Source organism: Corvus kubaryi, unplaced genomic scaffold, assembly GCF_017639235.1.
Source record: "Corvus kubaryi isolate FWS band 111438036 unplaced genomic scaffold, C.kubaryi_AGA036_p1.0 64972, whole genome shotgun sequence".
Classification (NCBI taxonomy): domain Eukaryota; kingdom Metazoa; phylum Chordata; class Aves; order Passeriformes; family Corvidae; genus Corvus; species Corvus kubaryi.
Genome location: NW_024581653.1, coordinates 1 through 23395, shown reverse-complemented (window position 1 = coordinate 23395; position 23395 = coordinate 1). Strand labels below are relative to the sequence as shown.

At 38.6% G+C, this 23395-nt stretch overlaps 1 protein-coding gene across 3 annotated transcripts in view; it reads right to left on the bottom strand.

The window, feature by feature from the left end:
- Window positions 1-21601, bottom strand: part of LOC121672801 (inactive ubiquitin carboxyl-terminal hydrolase 54-like) — a 30888-nt gene extending 9287 nt beyond the window's left edge. For 2 of the 3 annotated variants that reach the window (XM_042045680.1, XM_042045682.1), the window contains exons 1-13: window positions 21477-21601; window positions 19405-19551; window positions 17916-18065; window positions 15943-16111; window positions 14542-14712; window positions 14093-14164; window positions 10385-10516; window positions 9713-10093; window positions 8455-8689; window positions 7540-7679; window positions 6356-6529; window positions 3277-3396; window positions 1950-2142 (exon numbers count right to left, since the gene is read on the bottom strand). In XM_042045680.1, the coding sequence (XP_041901614.1) occupies window positions 1950-2142; window positions 3277-3396; window positions 6356-6529; window positions 7540-7679; window positions 8455-8689; window positions 9713-10093; window positions 10385-10516; window positions 14093-14164; window positions 14542-14712; window positions 15943-16111; window positions 17916-18065; window positions 19405-19551; window positions 21477-21566 (2174 nt within the window). In that variant the 5' untranslated portion in view covers window positions 21567-21601. The remainder of the gene's footprint in view (window positions 1-1949; window positions 2143-3276; window positions 3397-6355; window positions 6530-7539; window positions 7680-8454; window positions 8690-9712; window positions 10094-10384; window positions 10517-14092; window positions 14165-14541; window positions 14713-15942; window positions 16112-17915; window positions 18066-19404; window positions 19552-21476) is intronic. The other variant, XM_042045681.1, reaches the window with a different exon arrangement.
- Between the last annotated feature and the right edge of the window lie 1794 nt (window positions 21602-23395).

Genomic DNA, 23395 nt, shown 5'->3' with positions numbered 1-23395 from the left:
ACTGAGTATGTGAGTAGGAATAACTGTAAAAAGAGTAAAAATAGCATTTATATAAAATGTAATAACTGTTTTCAACAGTAACATCTTAGATATCTTCTAAAATACTTTGGACATGTCTGTGATCTGAACATGAACTGACAGTATTTCTGTACAGTCCCCTCTCTCCAGGCAACTTCATGAAGAATGACTTGACAAATGGAAGGAACAGGTTGAACTTTTTCTCTTTATCATCTTTATATTCTCATTTTTCAAGATACTTATCCAAAACATTAAATAAAGTTCAAGCTAAATACATAACTATTATTCTGAAATAATTTGTATCCTGAGCATACTTCTAGAAAATAATGTTCATTCTTTTATGTACCAATGCAAGACAATTATATTTTTGGGTCATACACATCCCTGGCATTTTTCTGCATTTAGTTAGCATTTTAATATACAGACAGAACTAACAGTACTAAGTCCACTGCCTATGAGAAAATGACAGGCTACATCAGCTCCAGCAGAAAACTTAAAGAGATGTAAGATCACTGCTTTGGTTCCTCCTTGAGATGCATGGAAGGAAAGTTACCATGAAGACCTAGTTGATGTGTGTAGCAATACAAAATTATCTGTCAGGAATTGCAAACTTCGTACTGTCTGCAATGTTATTTACATCAAAGCTGGAGTACAGAACTCTGGCTATGAATATGGTTTCTTTTTCATTGGCTGAAATATTAACGTTTGGTTGGATATAACTTTTTGCAAAAGTAATGCTCTTTTCACAGAGCAGCAGTGAACGAGTTTAGCATTAGCAAAATTAGTTAAGAAAGGCACTTTCATTTTCTTAGAATCTGCAAAAATGCCTAATTTGAGCTCTGCATTTCTCCTGTAAGAGAGGATATAATGGACCCCTGATTGACAAAAAGATCAGCTTTCATTATGTGTAATTCAGGTACTGCAGGAAAAGAAAAGAACGTTATGAACCAGAGCCTGGCAGGTGTGCGAATTAACTGGGTTTGTATATAGCTGTACGCAGCATTTTACAGAAAGGAACAGAAAAACGATTCTCATCTGAGATTTTATTTAAGCTTCTGGTAATATAACATGTAAGAAGGGGAGAGGGAAAAAAGTAACAGTTCAAGAAATAGCCTAGAAATTGGATAGGAATGGTCTAGTGCTAGGAGGGAATGGCATGGGAAGAAAGAAGGATTAAGCTGCATGCTGAAGAGGGTAGGAAGAAGGATTGGTTATAGCAGAGAGTTAATTATGCTGTAGTTAAAGTCAGTATGGAAGAAAGAATCATGAAGAGACACTGAGGAGGGCTGGTAAGCCAGGCTACAGGATGCTGGGAAACACAGAAAGAAAATGAAGAATGATGGAGTAGTCAAGGTGACAGATCAGGATCTGGATTCAAGCGTTGTACCAGTACACTACTAGAGAAGTGGACTAGAAAGAAAAGATCAGTGTCCTTGCCAGTTTTAAAACTACAGAGCACTAAACACACTGGCTGATGTTCCCAACATAAAAGCAACTATAGCAAGATTTTGACTGTAGTACAGTCTTTGACTGAGTCCTGAAACTGCTCCTGATTATAAACTGTCACATTTCATCCTACCACATGCCCACTTTTTTTAGCCAGATTATTGTCTATTGTATTTTTTCCCTTGGTGCATGAGACATCAATGCTGCCAGGCACTGACTGCTACAATTCTCTGTCACAGATCACATTTTGAACACATGCACATTGGACTATTCTATGAAGACTGGGAGAAAGGGTGGTGGGGAGAGGGAAAATGGGGTAGTTGACTGTTTTATAATAGGATTTAACCTAGAGAAGAAAAGAATAGGGTGTGACACAGTAGGACTTGGACTATCCAGGGGAATATACATAGTTTGCTATTTCTTTCCAGACTGCACTGCTCACAGATGCAGCCCAGGTCTGTGTCTAGGTGAGGTACTCGCACTACCTTGTAGACTGGGCCATGGTGCCACCCTGTGGTGGGTGGCAGGCTGGCGGAGGCAGCGGCTGCGGTGGCTGTTGGTGCTGCATGCGATCCTGGAGGCTCCGGGCTTTTCGGATACTGATTTGCAGCTTCTTATCGACTAGGGCTCTGCTGTGAGTGCTAGCGCTGGCATCATGCATGGCAAGTCTTAGTTTAGCTAAAATGCAAAAGAAAACATAGCAGAAAACAAACAGAAAAAAGGAATAAAATTGAAAAAGAAAAAAAAGAAAAAAGATGCAGCAGGAACAAAAAACATGGACCATGCAAATACTGCCACAAAAGAATTCACAAGGATGCTATTGTTTCCATTAATGCACATTCAGCTTAGCCAGGTGTACAAACACATTAACTGAAACTAAACCAAAATAAAATAAAAACAATATCCTTGTTTTAGCCCAATTTCTCATCCCTTCACACAGGCTCTTTCCAGCCCTACTACAATGATGCTTCATTCTGTCATCTACTCTTCTCCTGCATCCTCCATACATGGGACTCCCTTTATGTGCAGGAATACCCAGCTGGGATTTGAGATTCCTTGCTGGAATGAAAGCTAATAGCGCTATCACCACAGCTGTATGCTGCACCCTTTATTCTGCAGTCCATAAAAGCCAATTTCTAAATGCAAACAGCACAGGAGCTATTCACCCTGTCTGCAGCCATTCTATGCAGACAGAGGGGAGCATGGGGTGAGACAGCCAGCCAGTTATAATGGAAAAACACCAAAAATAAAATGAAATCACATAGCACACATTCTCAAAGATCACAATGCATTTAAGCACTTCAATGTCCTAATGCTTTTTTCTTCAGGAAAGCAAAGTACAACATAGTTCACTTCTGTTAATCCAGGGGACTCAAGAGTGGGCTACCATTTTCTTCCTATGCTACACCCCCCATGAAAAACAGGAGAGCTTAATAGCCTTTGCAATTCGGCCTGACGATGGGAAAAAATTGTGAGGACTGAGTGGCAAGGGGAACCACCTACCAGGTGCTTGCTGAAACATACCATTTAGCACCGAAAAGGGCACATCAGCACTCCAGTGCTGTTACTACCTTAGCACTGGAGAGAACAAAATGAATGCAAACATGAAAAAACAGAGATGAAGAGGAATGGGACTAAAAACCCCAAATGGGAATGCTTATAAAAATGAAAAATTCTGTCTACCTGCATGTTCCTAAAGACCAGCTGGACCCCCATATTACCTGACCACTTAATGTGATGTAGCATTTCATACTCTATTCTGTATTAGTACACAGTCAAAGCGCAGTAGCTCAGGCAGTTAAGGTTACTTACATATAGCTTCGTTACAGAGAGCCAAAGCTGCAGCACAATCGCCCTTCTGCTCCTGATTCAGTGACTCTTCAAAGATTGAGTCTGCTTCCTGCATCGACTTCTCAAAGCCATCACTCCTCCCTGCAAATGGGCAGCACCCTTCATTTTGATTTCATTCATTGCAGAACCCTCACTTACCCTCATCCCATTTGTGATCGCCAAATCCTTCCACATATGGATTCTTGCAGAGGCTGCGCATATCCCAGACTGCACCACCTAACCTTTCCTAAGCAGAAGTACATCTTGAGCACCTCATAACGTCACCCTGTGACGTCCACACAGTAAAACAACGTGAAACAAATTCTTTTCCCTCAAATTTTCTTTAGTTGAAAGAGTTGTACTCGCTTATTCTACTATTTTCAAAACTTTAAATCAGTACAAAAGATGGTAGAGACATATCACAGAGCCTGTTCAAATGACTTCTGTCAAGTAGGAATTAAACTAAATTTAGAATCAAATCTAAACCAAAATGTATCAGTAAAAGAAATACAGCAGATCAGGGTTTTTTCATTGTATGTTAAGTTTCCTGACAAAACCCATCTGGTCTCCTCTTCATCAAAATGGAAGCAAACTGAAACAACTAACACGTCTGGGGAAGAAAACTCGGACTTGAGTGTTAACATAAATGCCTGCATGAAGTACTTCTATAAATGAGTTCAGTGCATACACTTAACTGCTGTAAGTAACATACAGAATATGAAAACTCAACAGTCTTGCAGCTTGAAAATCAAGGTGGTGGAAGCTGAGAAGAAAGGGGTAACTGTAAAGAACTCTTCTTGCAACAATTAGAAAACTGTGTTGGAGAAGAGAAGGATAAATCATCTTTGGACACAAAAAGGAAACTGTGTCCTGGCATCATAACATCCATTCCTGAGAGGAAGAAATGCCCAAACTATTTGGTGTCACCTACTAGGCATAATGCAAATTATGCACTAAAATGTAAACATTCCAACGAGGAAGGGAAAACAGAAAATAAAAATTGACTTTTTACTTTGTTTAGGGGTGGGTCTTTTTAATGGTATGTCTCTATCATTGTGGTAGAGAACACAAGTATCTTTATCAGCCAACAATAAATTACATTCTCTCAATCTGCATAACACATGCTGTGGCCTGACCTGCTCCCCAACACCCTTGTGCAGAGATATAAGTACAAACTCTTTTACCATAAACCCCAAAGAACCTGCAAGAGAAGCTAGAACTGGAGAGAGAAGTGAGAGTTGTTAGAGCAGTAAGTTAATCAAGCAGCACATTCAGTTTCAAAATCAAGGCAACTGAGGCTTGTAATCAAGGGCAGAATACTGAAATTAGCTTTCTATGCATGAATTTAGCAGTTTACTTGAGGGGAAAATGAGTCACAAGTGTTCTGGAGTTCTGCATACAAGCAAGCCTAACAGACTGCTTGACTGCCTGGAAATGTTAAGCTATTATATCTCTGACTGGGGTGTGGAAAGACTTTAAAAGAACTAAGCAAAGACTTTCCTAGATTTCAAGTCAATGCATCTGACATTTTACTGAATTCTTTTTTGATTAAGCATTACTCTAGTCTAGTTTCTTTTTAACAAAGAAAAACTAAGCAATCTTTGCTTCTATCAACTAATAGAACAGATGAAAAAGAGGGGTAATGTATTAGAGAATATGCTATTTTCCTTCATGCAGGAGAAGCAGAGAAGACAACATGCTAAGCAATAGAGGTTTACTTCTCAATTTTTAAATCACTGGCATTTATGTTACAAAAGCAAACACTATACTAATAAAAGAATGTATCCATCTACTCCGGTACATCAGAATTTTTCACCTGGTTACCAGCAGGCCATAGTAGGACTGTAAAGGATAACTGATGGTCAGCAAAAATTATACAAACATTCCCAGTCAGACATCCTCATGGAGATCATAAGTGTTCAGCTGCTACTGGCACAATGTCATTCTGGCTGCTGAGCAGAGCACAGTTGGGATTGTGTCCAGAACTGGCACTGCTGTGGACTGCCCCTCTCCTTCCTCTCCTTGAGCAGCAAACCAGCAACCTCAACTCTTTTCTACGTCAGGTTGGAGGAAGCAGCATGGGAATGCCAGGAGGCCTTGCAACACAGGATACCACAGTAGGACTGCCCTGACCATGCATACATTTGCTGCACCAGAACCCAGGTGGTCACTACACCTTTCTTGGCTCTGCTTACCCTCCAATGACCCCCAGTTAAGTGTTCCAGCAGGTTCCAGGGTTCACTCTTGACTGGATCAGTGCACTTTTTCCCACCTTTCTCTTGAATCCCCTTACGGGCTGATGGAGATTTAGGGGTAAAACAAAGGTATGACATGTGAATTCTGTCATGTTCCCTCTGCTATAGCTGCATCCTTCCAATTAAACCTCTTTTGCTGCCATCTCCGGCCAGAAAGATGAGGAGTCATGGAAAAGACAATCAAACTTAGTATTTGGCTTTTAAATTTTTAAAAATTCTTTTTCCCTAGAAAGGATATGCAACCTAAATCCAGCTCAGATTTTCAATTAGATCCAGCCAGAGTACTTGTCCCCACACCTGTGCTGGGCATACACAGCCAGGCCAAGGAGAAAGACTGGAAAGCACAAGGGCAGGAACAAGCAGAATTGCTTAGGGCTGTAAAGGTAGTAAAATCAAGCAGAAGCAGAACAATGGTTTATATGAACAACCTCTGTGGTGGGTGGAGCTGAGGAGCCTGAAAGGTACAAACAGCCCTGCTCATTCCAAGATGCTGGTTAAAGGCTTACAGCTAAATCTAGATATCAATACTATTAACAGTGTATATCACTGCAAAAATGGAAAGACACAGATATATTAAGAATACCTCTACGTTACTTTGTTTTCTCATTTAAGAAGAAATTTGGTCAAAATACCAAACAGTTTTTTCACTTTCTACAGGTTTGAAATGGATAGTATTTCACTACCTGAAGGTACAAAATTGTAATGGGGTGTGGATGCATATACACAATTAAAACAGGAAATTACATCCAAAGGTTCAAAGAACCAGCACTACCATCTTGCAAAATATACTGCATTCAAAAGGTTACCCTGATTCTGCAGTTCATCTAGATCCATGAACCTGCTGGGACGGGGATTAAAGCCCATTGCTGCCTCCATTTCCTTTTCTCTTTTTCTACGTAGTTCTTGCTCATGGGCTCTCCTTGCCACCTCTTCTTGCAATTCATCCAGCTCACTCTTTAAAGGAACAAAGATGTCTCCACCTTCAAAACAAACAAGCCAACCAAACTTTTTTGACAGTTACATCTCAAAGTATCCCTTAAAAGACAAAGAAGTATTAATGGAGAATAAAATTAATATTAGATAATAACAGTCTGAGACCACAGAATTGTAGAACATAAATTTTGCTTTCTTAAATTTTACTTATAAAACCCCGCTCAATACAGTAGTGCTTCAAGCTCCCCTGCAGCACAGCCCATGGATTCACTGACTCACGAAAACAGCATACAGAACAGAGAGAATCATTGGAAGAAATAACCCTAAGCTGATGATGAAATCTTGAGACTTCTTACTGTATTTATAATTTGTAAATGCTATAAATGAGCCAGATCACTAGAGCTTGTGAAAGTTAAATGGATTCCAAGAGAGATGTTTTTCATATAACTGCACAGAGTGGATGAAAAAGGGAAGAAAATAAAGCATATCAACAGCCTACACAACAGAAATCCATCAGTTGTCATTGTCATTTCAACTATTACCAGTATTCAGAAAGTGTCTTTCCTCTTGCCTTTCCCTTCCCCAGACTCTCTGGAATAAAGTATTTGCTTAGAATGATACATAAGCAGAAAAGCTTAGCCTCAGCCCAAACATCTTGTAAAAAAACATTCAGAGTTCTAACAGTTTTAAATTTTGTACAGAATTACAAGCTTGTTTTCAGGACTCTACTAAGTTATGAGTTATGCTTGGGAGGGTATTTTTGACTGATGGCAGAATACTGAGTTATAAGAAAGAACAAGAAAAATAGCTTTATTTTATCAGTTAAGTCAATACACAAAAGAGATGCCAGAGCAACACGATCAAGGGAATATTCCAACAAAGTTTTTTGCAATCCTCTTTGGTAAATCTTATAACTATTTCTTGTAAAACTGTTATGTTCCTCAAAGTTTCTTTTCCCTTTCCTTATAATTTCCCTGTGAACATAAACATCCAGAAAGTAAAGAACAATTCCAATACAATTTACCTCGCATATCCACCCCTGCAAAGTGTATCTTACCATTTCCAGTGGTGTGTGGGCTGTTTGTCCAGCTCCCAATTGATGAAGCCGACTCCACCTCCAAGATGCTGCTACTGTGAGACTTTGGGATGTTACGCCAAGCAGGAACAAATCCACCTGCTCGCTTCGTATGAACATCCCTCCAAGAAGAGAGAAATTATAGTTTACCATTTGACTGATCTCTCCAGGAGAAATTGTATCTACCTTTTTTGTATCCACACAAACATATACTTGCATTTTAATTTAATTTTAAAAGAAGTCTACCATAAGAAGATCTTGGGAGAAACAGGGAAAGAGGAAGTTAACAAGGAGGACAGTAATTCTATTCTCCTCCATAAGATTATGCAATTCATATTAAAACTGTGGTCTGGGAGTTGTTCAGAACAGATTCTTACAGCTGAAAATCTACTATATTCTGGCCATAAACAGTGCCAGTTTGTGGTTACCTGAAGCTTCCTAAGTCAAGGAAAGAAATACATTGTGCTGTCTATTTATTTTTACATACCAATATTGCAAGTATGTCTGAAAACAAAGATTTCTATACAAGGCTATTGATTTCTCATTTTGTACAATGTGTCTATTAATCAATGGTTTAACTAAACCAAAAAGGACTATGAGCTACTCAAAGTACAAGGTTTTAAATCAGAGACTAAGGGTACAACTATTTCAGATGCATCACTTCAGACAACGTTTTTCGCTCAATCACGCCCTGGGTTTCTCTCTTCTCCCTAGCAGTAAGTTAGCAATATACTGAAAAGAAAAGGCTCCCATTTCCCTATTATTTTTCCCCTGCCCCAATAAAGCTGTATTTCAAACTAGGACCACTGCTTTGCAAAATGTTCTATACCACTATGCAACCACAAAAAAGAAATCAAGACTTCAGTCATTCCAAATATGAATTTTGTTGAAATCTACCTGTGGGTGCTTGAGCTTTCAGACAAGGACATGTCCAGACTCACTGGGCTGTTGCTGTTGCGCTCACTGCTTTCGTAGCCAGACTCCATCCTCTGTATTAGATGAGGATGTTGATCCACCATATGGTACTGGGTGCCCCGGCCCAGCACACCACGCTTGTATCTGACATTTGACTGGCTTGACCTTGTTTCATGAACAGTGTGTTCTTTCACCTCATTCTCAGTAAGTTCTTTACCTGTCAAGATAAAACAATATAGCTTGGTAGAAGACCTTAGCTTCAGTACCAGCAAAACATCCATATACATGTTACCTTCTCAACTATGTTTAAATCAGAAGCGCCATCCTTAATTTAGTGTTTCCCAGCTTTCCTAGCAACTTTAAGCAATAACCTTTTCAACAAATTTATCTTTGAATCTCTCCCCTTTAGTATAACTTACCATACTGCCCCTGAGGTAATAATTAAGGCTGCAATGAAAATCCTTTCTTTCCCATAATAATTTGTATTTGTACAAGATAATTTTACTGTATATGCAATTGTATTTCCAGTACTCTGTTATATCTATTTCGGATGCTCTCATTTTTTACACTCTTTATTTTGCCATTTATGATTTGTTGTGGCTTATATAGAGAACAGAAAAACTTGGGTTTTTTTAATTCTTTCTTAAGAAAGTCTTAAGAAAGAATTTAAAACGGTCTTTTCACTTAATTCTTGTTTGCTTCCCTTCCTTCCCTGGAGGTGTGTTCTCTTCCCCTTCACCTTGCCTTTACATATTCCTTTATGCTTCCCAATTCTTTTCAACTGTCAAAACCAGCAGAGTCTCCATGTACAAGCTGCATAGCTTCTATGGTGTAAAATCTTCCCAGATAAATCATCACTGGCTTCCAGGCTCTTATCCTCACAATAAGAACTCTGCACCAATACACAAGGTACTTTCTGCACCATACTCTGAGCCATCAAGTGAAAATACTATGATGAGCCAGAGGAAAAGCCAGAGCAATACTCCAGGTCACTCCAAAGGACAAACTTCAGACACTTAGTAGTATAGCATGTGTCCATTTAAACAGGGTAGACAGTATTGTTTCCCTTATTATTTCCTTAGACAGGAAACAAAGCACATGGAAATCAAACAGAATTACCATACATGCACTATGAATACCCACACAGGAATTAGTCCTCACAGACGTGACTTACCACTGACCTAAATTTCCACATTCAAAACTCCCACACATTCTGAAATAAATCTTCTCAAACTCTTACCTGCTTCTTCGGAGAAAGGGCTAAGCTGAGTGTACCCACAATGTTTCCTCTTGTCTTTACTGAAGATGCTGTCTATATTCAGAGACTCTCTTTTGGGTCTCCACGTTGGCCGGTACCTGCTAGATGAACTGGATTTAGACTCACTACTGGTACTCTCCACTTCCCAGTCTTGAGCGTGCGCAGACAGGCTTTTTGAGGGTCGTGTTTCTGCCTGATCCACACTACTCCCTCCACGAGGGGAATTCTGGATGGTATGAGAAATCTGCTGTGGTCTGCTGTGGATCATGTTGCTCACTGTCTCTTTAAATTCCCTCAGCCTGCTGGTGCTGCTGGATGGTTTGGGGGCAGTTCTGGGGGCTTGTTTCTCCTTCAAGGTTTCTCCTGCAGTTTGTAGGGACAGCAAAAGCCACAAAAATAACTTCAATTAAACTAGCAGCTCAACTTGCAGCATCTTCATGCAGACTTTGAAAAGTGCAATCCAAAACAACAAAATGGTAATAAAAAAAACCAACACTCCCCAAACAAACAAACCAAAACAGAACTAAACACCAAAAAGCAAAGAGAGGACTAAATAAAGATGGAAGAAACAATGAGGGAAATGCATCTACACACTGAGAACATTAAAAACATTCAGAAAGATACTGATATTTAAAATAAAGTAACATCTCTTGCCTTCACTATGGTATCCTGATGATTGAGCCTCATCTCCTTTCCGCCTAGACCGGCTAGAACTCCTCTTGCGGTCTGCCAGCGAGCTCTTCTTTGAAACATGCCTCTGATTGCACTCACTGTCAGTCAGGTGGCCTGGAAGGAGGAAGAACACAATAGAGATGACAAGAGCCTTCAGATCAAGTGTTCACTGTGCTAAGAGCAGCAGGACTCTCCTGCTCCTTAGGAGCTGCAGACACTCCAACACTAACTGGCAAGTTTGGGTAAGTTTTCCTATCTGTAAGTTTTTGGTTTTGTCTTGGAGAGGATGTTCCATTTTTAAGGCCATAAAAGAACAATACAGCCCCTCCAACGACTCTGGTTAATGACAGCTTATCCACAGGCCAAGCAAAAGGTTGACTCTGCTTTGTCTTCTAATAGTCTAAGGACACCACTTTCTTGCTGTCAGTTTTAATGACCATGAAGAGGAAACTCCTGAGGATAGCTTGCCAGACATTACTCTGTTGAATAAAGACTCAAACACAGCAACAAGTTACCATCTAATAATGAATTACTGCACACCATCAGCTGCTCTGCACTAACTATTCATCTACACTCTCTTTGCCTGTAGCAAACACTAAGTAATCTGAGTTAGCCTAGACTACAGTGAAGAAGCCTCACTTGGCTCTCAAGGGCCAAGCCAGCTAATTCACATCTGCCACAAGCTAGGAGCACATGCACAGACCATGAACATGGATCAGCTGACACACAACATTCCCTTATTACAGCTTGTGTGTCTTGAGTGCCAGTATTTTTCTCTTGAACACAATTTACTCCCCATTTCCTCACATCAAACAGGATTTAAGACTATTTGACATCATAAGTTTTCTCTATTGCCTTTGCTTAATTTTATGGTTCTCACACATTCACAGTCCTAAACCTGCAAGCACAAACATATGCATGGCTTTACTCACGTGAGTAGTCCCAAGCAGAGATGCAGGATAAGAAGGGAATTTATGAATAAGCTACAAAGACTTTTTTCTAGCCTTTATATCACAAACTTTTACCTCACATAGGATGATAGGAAATGAAAATCCATACTAGCAAACAGCGGTCTAACAGCCCCCAGACTACATAGCTGCCCCTCCTGGGCCTTCTCCCTTCTCTAGAGATTAGCATAAAAATCAACATTTAAAGCAGATTTTACATATAAAATTGTACCTGCAACATTTAAAAAACCAATTCACCGCAACTACAATTGCTACAAAGATATTACAATAAATGAGTGGGAAGGAATCCAAACAATAAAAAGCAAGCTACACAAGGCTCACTTTTCATTTGCAAAGCAAAGAGCGATTTTGTGGCCAAATTTTTTAGAAACAAGCCGACTATATAAAAGAAAATAAATAAGAATGCAAAAGAGAAATGTTGGCAATGAAGATAAAAGATGTATAGCATTTTCGTGACTGAACAGGAGTCTGTGCTTTGGGGCATTTTTTTTTCCCTTTTACAGCATGGACTGCCGCTTATCTTTTAAGACTTCCAAGAACAGCACTATCTTATACCTTGTAGTGGCTCCCCTCAAGACAGAAGAGACTTATACTTCACTTCAATGTGCACAACCTTTCTAGTTAAACATTCCAACATGACAGGGATTGCTTGGTTAGCATCCTTCAACTACCATAAGAGAAACTATTTGCCAATATTTGGTTCTATTAGTACTAGCTTAGGGTTTGCATAGAATAAAGCCCAGCTTAGTCTGTTAGAATGAGGGCTGCTAGCCTTGCATTACTATTTTCTCCTCCTTTCAAAGACTGCAAATACTGTCTCATTGTCATCAGACACTTAATAGCCACAGAGGAGATGTCAAGAATCACAGGTCTGCAGGACACAGGCTTTGTTGTCTTTACCTGGACACTCTAAAACAAAGACTAAATCCAACATAATGCATGAATATGGGAATTAAAATCCCAAGAATACTAGCTAACACTTAACAATAACTTTTTAAAATTCTCTAAAATAACAAGCCAGGACTTTTGAGTGCCTAATGATATGCTTAAAAGGTGTCTCTTGATGAATATATCACTTAAATACTTCATCCTCCAGACTAGGGATGGCTTCACAAGCAAACACCAATATTCAAAGGAAAAGTCTGGTGGTGTAGGAGTTGTGTGTGTCTAAGAGCATGTTAGAGAGGAAAATGAAATCAAATGGGTTAAAACACAACACCGTCTACTCCCTCCCCCTGAAATCTCAGTTGTATGAACAGGGCAGCCAGAATACGCACATTTTTCTCAGCAGCACAGGTGGGTAGGAGCAAAGAGAGGACTTATGCAGCCACTCTTCTGCCCCCATTCTGAAGTACCTGGGAGCCTGAGGTCATACGACCCAATGGTGGTCCTTCCCCGAAGGATGATGTGGGATAGGGTCCATAATTTTCTGGGCTGGAGTAGTGGGTAAATGGCCATTAAATGAAGAATCCTGCTTTTGCCCAGAACAATTCAGTTGACAGGTCAATGTGGGTGGCTTCTTTATAGCCCCACGGATCACCATTTGATGACTGAGCAGTTGTATTAGTTGGCAGACTGACTTTTTTTGGAAAGGTTGTGGGTAGGTAAAAGAAGAGGGGAAATGCCCAGACAAGTGGCTAGCTAAGGGGACAGACTGACTATAGCTAAGGCTGAATCAGGAAAGATAAGGACAACTGAATTCAGGTGGAGAAATGGGCTAAGCTGAAGGGAATTACACAGGATAGAATCAACAGGAGAAGAAAGAAAGAAAAAAAGGACAAAGTCACTAAAAATGACAGAACAAAAGGTTACATGCTGAACTTCATGCTTACATGTTTGTGACCATCCCCCTTACTCTCCTTTTCTGCTAACTTCTGCATGGCAAGTTTTGCAGGCAGGAACCTAATCCAATAAACTCTGTGCCATTTTTGCAGGCTATTTAAACAGTATACCACTATCTCTTTTAATTTTGTCGTCTTTGTACTCTGAAGACAATCATACATTTTGTTTCCTCATCACTCAATTTCTGCTCCAACTTTCTTTTCTTTCTCACATCCTACCTAAGACTATGACTGGTCCCTACAGCATTAAGTATTTGCTAAAACACTGGAAGAACTGTTGGGCTATCTTTAACCTGTGTATTACAGTTACTCAGACCTCTGATGAAGAATGAAAGAATACTAAATAACATGAACTTGAAACATTTTTTTCAGATTTTGATGTACCACAGATTGTTTCAAATGAACCAATTATGATACAAAAGAGGAACAATTTTACAAATAAAAGGACCAAGTGGTCTGACAGCTTTGACACTCTGGTGCAATCTAACAGCTGCTGATTCAACTCCTTGGTCTTCTTAGAAAATCTATTTATGGCACAATAAAATAACTTTTCAAACAGAAATAGCAGATCCTATTTCTGATGCTACAGAAGCCTGACCTTAACTTATGCACTACTTTTTCAGAAGTGATGTTAGAAGTTGCTGTATGCAGAAACAGGCTAATTGTGCATACTGGCCATGAATAATTGAGGAGATCAAGTCTTTAGATTTCCAGTTAACCTCTTTCAACTAAAGAGTGTTCAGGTAGACTGTTCAGCTGCCCAAAGTAACATATATACAGATTGTCTTCTCACTGGATATTCCAGCTTCCTTCCATGGCACAGGCAAGAAATTAGCTTATGCTCCTCACTGGTGCAGCAAATACTACCAACCCCCACTTACACAGAAAGTCCTGAGTTCCCAAGCATAAAGGATTCTGGTGATGAAAGCGCCCTTCCCAGATAGCTGCAACGCCTGAAATGAAGTTATTGCCCGGAGATGAGTAAGTAGCACACACAACACTTACCAAACCCTACAGTGGGGCTGTGCAGACTCCAACTCACAGATTTACATAACAAAGAGAGCAGGCAGTATTGTGGATAACAGAAAAACAAATCTGTAAATGCTTGTCTGGCTAGATACAAGTCACAGAAGCCAACAAGACTTAAAAATCATGCTTTTTTTTGGTGAGTGCCAATAGTTCATTATAAATCAAAAATTTAGGATATTAAACATTGTTCACTATTCTAGTAAAGGTTGTGTGTACATATAGAGATATTTTCAACTGGAATCCACTGCAGTCATCTTATCTAATGACAACGATCTCACATAGATGTAATGGTATCTGCTACCTGTGTCCCTGCTGCTTTGTGAAGCTGCATCATTCTCCACATTGTAGATGACTGTCCCCTGGGAGTCAGAGGAGAAGTGACTGACCACAGACTCATGGTGTGCCTGTTTATAAGGATAGCTGTCTGTAGAGGAATCTGTCCGTGTATCACTTGAGATGGAAGGTTCTCTCCCTGGGGAAGAAAGAAATGTCAAGGAAGCAATGTCAAATTTCAATCTTTTTCAGCTATTATAAAAGCCAAGAAAGGCTAAGAAAAGAGAGCAAGGGCAGCCATAGAGAAGTTAACAGAAAAACAGAATACCAAAGATACCAACTCAGATTCAAGAGCACCAGAGATTATGGGAAAAGCCTGCTCCTTTGGAAGCCGGGACACAGTGTCACTCCTCCTGAAAACCTGTTTCTTTCTTTCTCTTTGGTAACTCCAAAGTTATCAAATCCTTTTAATATGCCAAATTAAACTACATCTGTTGGACTGAAAGTACACATTAGTACCACACTGAAATTATTGTTCATTTTCAACACTGTTGAGTGCAACTACAATATGAAATAAACTGCTTTGGAGAAAGTAAAAAAAATTACTGAAGTACAAAATCTTAATAAGGGTAACAAGAACATCACGTTATAATACAGGATTCATCTATTATGAATCAAAAGCTTATCTAGTATAAACTTTGTACTGAAATACTTTTAGCTAAAGCAAAGTAACCTGCTCTGTCTCATTGATCCCCTACTGAAAAATACGAAGCATCATGATTCAGTTTAAGTATAGTAATTTCCTGAACTCATTAGAAGAGGTGAAAAAGGCAATCTCCTCCCTCCAATTTCAGTACATAAAAATAAAAAATCTGAACAGTTTGAAGACTAACCCTAACCCATGTTAGATCATAAAATGTGCAAAATGTTGGTCATTTTACATATGTGATGTATACACTCCTTAATACACAGGATGTTAGCTTCATACTCATTTCTCAGTGGAGAAATTAAAGAAGAAAAAGTATATTAAAGAAGGAAGTCCTTCTTATGTTTAACTGCAAACACTGAGCCGGAGAGCATTTCCCATTTTTGGTGAGAACAAGTCTTGCAGTAAATGTCCTAGTTAAGGATGGTTTAGAACTTTAAAGTCAGAAGCTTCAGTTATTGAAGTCACCAGTTAGCGTTCCTCTCTACATCCACACCACACCAGGTCCTTCACTTCCCCACCCCCCAGTTTCTTTCTCCAAACGTTTTTGGAAAAGACTGCTAGGTTCACAGATGAAACACTGGAAATCCTCTTCAGAATTCTTGATCAGCTTTAACAAGCAACAAGGACCCCTGCTGACAATAATACACTCCAAAGAAGGAAAATATTTCACACGCCGCACTTCAGTGTGAAGGTACAAGGCACAGAGCCCACACTTCTTACCCGAGTCTTCACTGTCATAGCAAGTCCTGCTATATTGCTGTAAATCCACCTGAGGGGGCAAGTCTTGTGTTGACACTGGAGTTCCTCTTGGATCTGCATAGAGCAGCAGCAAAGGCTGATAGTGACCCTTAATGCACTTTGTCACAACATCCTTCCATTTTGGACCAATCTGAATTGACAACCAGAAACAAACAAAACAAGAAACGTTTTCTGTCATCATTTTCTATCATAAGTTCTCTTTTCCCCCTGTAGGAAACAGAGGAGTAAAAACTTACGCAGTTAGGGGAGGATTTGATTTACAACCCTGGAATAAGCTAGGTCTGGCATAATTGACAGAGATTTATAGACCTTAAGCAAAGAGAATCACAAACCTGTGTTTCTATAGTTTTAAGTAAATGGGTGTTATGGTGAAGGGTTTTAAGTATAATAATGTGATTTTATAGTTTAAGTTAAGAATTTAGATGTGGTAAAAGAAGTTTCTGTGTGTGGACGTGACTTAACGAGCCATTGGTTAAGATACAGCTGCACTGCAGTGAAGTACCACAGGTGATAGGTTGTAAAGTCAGAAAGTTTCGTTTTAAGTGCCTACTGGATTAGAAAGTTATAAATTGCTATGTAACCCTTTGTCTTGTGACTATTTGCCATTACTCTGATGTATTGCAGATCTCACATCTCCAGACTGATGCCTTATTCGTTATTTTAAGCAATAAATCCTGTGTAATTGCATAGTCCCATCTCTCTTAATTGAATAATCCGATGGGAGACCCGAAGACTTGGGATCCAATATCCCCCGCTGCAATTCTTTCAGAGTTCAATTTTCCACTGACATGATTTAACTCTTTCTCTAGCCAGCACTGACCTGGACTCAGCAAGAAAATTCCTGAGCCAACCTAACTAAAATCCAGGTATTCACCATCCTATGGCTAAACAGATTACAAGACCTACTAAAAATACAACTACAAAAATAATCCTTCCCTTTCAGATTTTTTTCCATAAAAACCTTTTCATCCTCTGAAATGTCCTAACCTTGCATCAATCAAACAGCAGAAGAATTTGTTAATGAACAAAATGAACAATAAAGGTATCAGGACAGTAAATTCAAGACAAAGCTAAATACTTCAAGTGTGTGAATATTTCTGCTGTGACAGAACCTCTGCAAGCACTGATAAACCAGGCAATTAATTCATATAGTAATACTAATCTCAAAAATCTTCCCCATGTATTAATACAGGTTTCACCTGATATACTGAACATTTACTCCAACAAATTTGCTCCATATGTGAATATTCTACTAAGGAAGTGCAGTACCTAGCCTTGGCAAAATTCTTCTGCTGACAAGTATGACGGTAAAAGTGAATAGAGATTTTTCCCATTGAGACTGTGTTTGTCATGACTACAGGAGAAAATTTTCCTCTCTCACCTTTGTGATTCCGTGACTAGAAAGAAAAATGGAGAGTGGTATGAAATAATGCCAAACAATCTAATGGGTTATAATGTCATGCCAAGATCCCAGCACTGGTGTCTTTAATGTCAAGGACCTCATGCTTGGTGAAAAGGTTTAAAAAAGCACTAACAGAAGAAGCAGAATATTTGTTGTTGGCAGCAAGCACTAGGGAAGACTGGCATGTAGACACTTCAGAAGTCCAAAACCAGGCACTAAATAGCTATACTGCCTGTCAGCAAGGTAAACAGATGTGTGTTAGCTGTATGCACAAGTAAACTAGCTTTTCAAACAGCATAAAAACAAGACTGAGAGACAACAGAACAGAATTAAGAATTGGGTTTCTGAGATTTCTGGTGTGCTTTTTTTGAAAATACTTCAATTTGCTGAGAAAAAAGGAGTAATAAATTTGTGGATCCTGAGTGGAAAATCAGCAAAAAAATCTCAAAATCTATAGAAAACAGTATGGATTTACACACAAGCAGCTAACAAATCTCCAACACATTATTTTCCTAAACAATTTTTTTCTCACCTCTTTGACATGAGCATCATCAAAGTACATCCACTTGCGGATTTTAGTTTGGAAGAAGAAGGTTGAATAGTGTTTTCCATAGTAACAAATCATTCCCACCAAATACAGCTCTGAGTGTTTTGCTCTATCATCAGTTACTCTGAAGAAGAGCTTCAAGAAGGGAGGTAAGAAAAACAGAAGGAGAAATTAATAAAGCGCTCAGAATTTTAGATACTGCTTTATGTTCAAAGACCTCGAAGTACTATAGAGAGGTGCTATATCTTTTACTTCAAAAGATAGAGAAAACAAGGCAATAAATAAGTAATCATGCAATGTTTAAGCAAACACAGAGACACAGACCAGAAATGGATTCTGACCAACTCACCAGATGCTCATAAATTGAGTTGGACTTGGAGAATGTGTCTACTTGAAGGAAGATATTAACAACAATGAAAAAATAACCTGTTACATAACTTCAATGTGGTTCTGTTTTGAAAATTTGTATTCTGTGTCATGCTTGCTGATTATATCAAATACTGTTTAAAAAATTCACTCCTTTTTGCAGAAACAAAGTGGTTTGGACAGCAAACAGCTGGCATTTATTCTGACTTTAGCAAGGACTATCCAGAATTTAGCATGGACCAGTTTATGATGCTAAGACATAAAAGATGAACTGAAGACATCAGTAGATCAAAAGAATTCAGCACACAGAAAAAAAAAATCCTATTTAATTGAATTTTATTAATGTAAAATGCACAGGTCTCATGTTTTAGTGCATTACTGCTCTACTATGCAAAGACCACACTTTCATAACCACATTTCCATCAGCTCACACTGATTTTGGTACACTGTGCACTGGACAGTGCATTTTTTTTTTTAACATAAATGTGTGTATATATGCGAGCTATTTTATGTAGTATCTCAATGCTACGGTAAGACACAGCTACAGTTTGGTATACCGGTAATTCAGCTCTAAAGCATCAGTTAATGTAGAGTAAGTGAATCCTCCAGGGGACAAACCTCTGGATCTTATTTAATTCAGTCTGTCATTCAATCACACAGTGCCAGCCACCACCTCTTAGAGACTGTTCAGCTACAAATAACTCTTCAGTGTTATGACCAAACATTTCACCAAAAAGAGGAGCTAAAGGTAAATAACAACCCCAAAGACCAGCAAGCTACATTTTGTCTTCAAAAGAAATAGAAATAAACTTCTGTTCTTTAAAATGAAAGAGCACAGATGTATTTTCATAGAAATAGAACAACCCAGATCCAAAATTTCCTTTCACCTGAAACTATTTTTAAAATTTCAGACATTTCAGAAACACACTTAACAGGTTTTTCTAAGGCTTTCAGAGACAGGTCAGATCCTTGGTTCTGTCCTCTATTCCTCTCTTTATGGACGCTGAAAAGGTAAAAGTGGCAACTTCGTATTTTTCTCAATTTGCCACTACAGACTACCATGAAAAAGACTGTCTTTGTAGGTAGTGCCAAAGTACAGAAAACTCACATCTCCCAGTTTAAGGCAAGTTCCCAGACTGTGAATCACATCCTCAGCCAGATCAGAGTGGTCTGAGTCCCAAACCAAGCCAATGGTGATGATTTGTGGCGAGTTCATCAGCACACGACGAATACGGATCTTTTCCCCACAGTTACTCTGAGCACATAAATAAAACAAGACATTGAATATAATCCTTCTCTTATTATAATATTAGGGCAAGGCACTAACAAGTGTAAGTCTCAGAAGTACAGCTTCCAAAGAGGAGGTGGTGAAACACAGCAGATATGCTCAGTGCCAAGGTAGGAGCTTCTTGTGTCATAGATGAGATGTGCTATCAAGACTATCCAGCATTAAGTGAACATGGCTGATTCTTCCTCATGCTATTGATAATGATTAAAACATAGAGCACAAAAATAAGCTTATTTGAAAATAGATAAGCAAGCATACATGAAAGATCCCAATAACATTCTTGGGAATTGGAGGGAAAGGTCACTTTTGATCAGAATCACAGATTAAAAACTGTATTTACAGAAACCAATGCTTTATATGACAGTGTCAGAAAAACTTTCTGCTTTGCTGAAAAAGCAGAAAAAGTCCTGCTTTGTTGTTAAAATTCCCATGTTTCTACAGGGTACCTCAAACATCTCATCTTAGATAGGATAGTTAGGTCAATATTCATATAAATATGAGACGAGCAGCTGGAAGATCAGGAGAATAAGAGTTGCTTTAATAACTCATAGGAATTCTACAATTCTTATTCCTGTTTTGATTTTTCCTCCCATTTTTTACTTTTTAAATAAGTACCAGTGCATTTTGCAGGGGAGGGAGGTGTCAATGACACAACAGGGTAGGGGGGACATGACAAAAACTATGACAAAGTCCATTTGCAACATTCACTTTTTCTCTGAGGCACATCACAAAGGTACCCCTGCAAGATTCCAGGAAAAAAAAAAAATGTTTTCATACCGAGAATCATTTCTCTTGCCTACAGAGTCCAATTTCACAATTGGATATAATAATTTCTGAAACTAAAACCAGGGAAGAGATCACAAAGCATCTCCTCCCCACAGCAATCTAGAAAATTTAACCAGAATTTCAGTCCCAACCATCAGGGAGAGCCAAAAATGAAAAATTAAAAAAGCAGAAAGAAACTGTAGGGGACTCTGATGTTTAAATGTGGATGTGAGGTTCTGATATTTAGATTACTTTATTCACACATTTTGAAAGGGTCATTTAAAGTATAAGCAATTCTGTTTATTACCTCCCAACCAACCTTACTCTCAAATTGTGTTCTTTGTTTCAGCACTGTCAACATGACAGCAGAACGGGGCATCCTGATAAAAAGCTTCCCTTGTGTAACTTTGAGGCCACACTTAGCCAAACCTCTATAGAAATTCTTTTGACTATAAAAAGAAAGGGGCAGCAAATGCTGGTATGCAATTTATCCAACTTATTATTTCACAGTCAAATAGCAGTTTGCCCTGACCAAGAACACATTTCTATTAATTTTCACATTCTTTGGTTATTAAATAGATGGACTCATATGCACCTTTTAAATGATAATAAAATATCTTATTTTTTTTTACTTAGATAAGTGAGCCACTATTTGCCAATATTTAAAAAAATATGTATTTCAATGGAGACTTTTAATCAAGGTTTCAGAGCTATAAATTGGGAGAGAGGCCAGGTATAAAATGGAAATACTTACACTGCCCCCAGGGACCAGGTACACAAGTCCTCTTAGAGCCTGTATTGCTTCACTGACAACTGGTAATGCACCTAACAGTAGCTTTACATGAAGCAGCAACTATGCAGCTGTTTCCTGCCCTATCTATTAATCAACATGTAAAAACAGTTTGATGATAACTATTTTTGCATATTTATTAAAAGGCAGAACAAGATATTAAACTCCTACTTTCGAAATCTAGCACTTATGATATACATAAAAAATAAGCATCTATTCCGGTTCTTAATACTTGTGTCTAGTCAAAGAGGCACTCATCACCACTAATTTTTCCCTTCCTTCATTGAATAACTGTGAGATACTGAATTCACACCCAAAGAAAACTAAGGCTACTCACTGGACAGTTTCGCAGGTCCCCCATAGTGCTGGCGTTCTGCAGGAGCTCTCCAAACATATCCGGAGTTGGTTTCTCTCGCCTCTCCAGCATACAAATAGCTTGATTGCTTCAGTATAGACAAAGTATGGAAAAAAAGTTTAATAATAAAATAAAAACACAAACCCACACTAAGCTAGTATACATTTCACCTAAATTATGTTAGCATTAAGAAACTTAAAATACGTAACACTTTTTATATTTAATATTGTAGTACAGAAAAAACCACATAATTAATTGTGAATTACTACATCTTCCACAAAAATAATGCATAAAGAAAACAAGTCAAACTCAAAACAGAAATAAATTGCTTGGCTTAAATTTTATATCTTCGAAGAAAATTTCAGCATTTTGATAAATACTTGGTTTCAAAATGAAATACTTGCTTCAAAATGTGTCCCCTTCAATAAGCACAATTATAGCAAAGTAACACTTTACTATATTTATTAAGTATTTACTATTTTATTAAGTATTAACATACTTAATAAAATTACAAACAAAAAATAGCCCAGTACCCAATTTATTTCACTGTCCAAGTTGAAAGAAAGATGACAATATGAACACAAGAATATTAGTGCTCAAAGCATGTTCAAGTTTAAAATGGCTTCAGAGGTAAATAAATATATTACTACGTATTGGTACTTTTAAAATAATGCATGACTTAAGATCTATTGTGATATTTCATATAAAATACTGAATACCATTTACATGACTATTTTACCCTTTTTCTAATAAATAATATTCTGATATACAGTGTCTGCTGGAACCTAATGAAAAACTACAGCTTGATGGAACAGCAGGCAGCAGCCACAAAGGGGGATGCTTTACGGTACTCTTGCTACATGGGTAAAGTGGTACCTTTTTAAGAACTGCATGTGAAGAGCAATTAGCAGTTCTCATGACAATTTTTTCAGGCTCTGTAACTACATATCTTGCATGCCAGACATTAAACAAAGAGAAGTTCTAAATCCCAATAAAATTTCAAGACAAGTAACAGATTCCTGCCTCAATCAGATTCAAAAAGCTTTTAACCGAGCAGACATCTACTCAAAGACGACTTCTCCAGCATTAGTTCGAACAATCTGCCTTAGACCTAGTGCTCATGCCCTGTGCACCACCTTTAATGAAAGGTCCCGGTGACCAGGACAGTTCCCCCATAACTAGATTAAACAAGAGCTATATACTCCTCCAAGGAAAGAGGATTTGAGGAACTACAGGCTGATCAGTCTCACTCCACCACCTGGGGCCATAACAGATCAGATCAATCCCCTTGGAATCAGCTCCAGGCATGTGAAGGACCAGGTGAGTCAGAGCAGCCAGCACGGATTTACCGAGGGCAGACCACGTCCGACCTCCAGTGAGAATTTCCCTTTCTGCATCTTCTGCTAGTTATCGTGGAACTGCCCTGGTCACCATGGACGAGGAAAAACCCTTACAGTTCAGAGCTGGAACAGGCAGCCCAGAGAAGTCATGACATTTTTGTCCTTTAAGCACCTTCAAAACTCAGCTATACACAACACCAAGGAGCCTGATTTAGCTCTGAAGTTAGCCCTGCTTTAAACAGGAGGATGGAATAGATGTCCAAAGGTCTTTTTCAATGTAATTTTTTTATTTTTCTTATCTGTCTTCTTAAATCACCAGCTCACACATTGAAGTCTTTCAAAATGTACATGAGTCCTTGCCACTACAGTTGTTAAGATTCAGAATCATAAACAAGCAGACACACTGCTCCATGCCTAAACTGCTATCTTCTCCTTTACTAAACCCTCACGTTCTTTATCACAGCTATCAAAGCTCCGCCAACTTTGAACAAACCATGTTCTAGACATTTAAACAATAAAGATCACAAAGATCAAACTGCAACACCAGCATGGGGGGGGGGG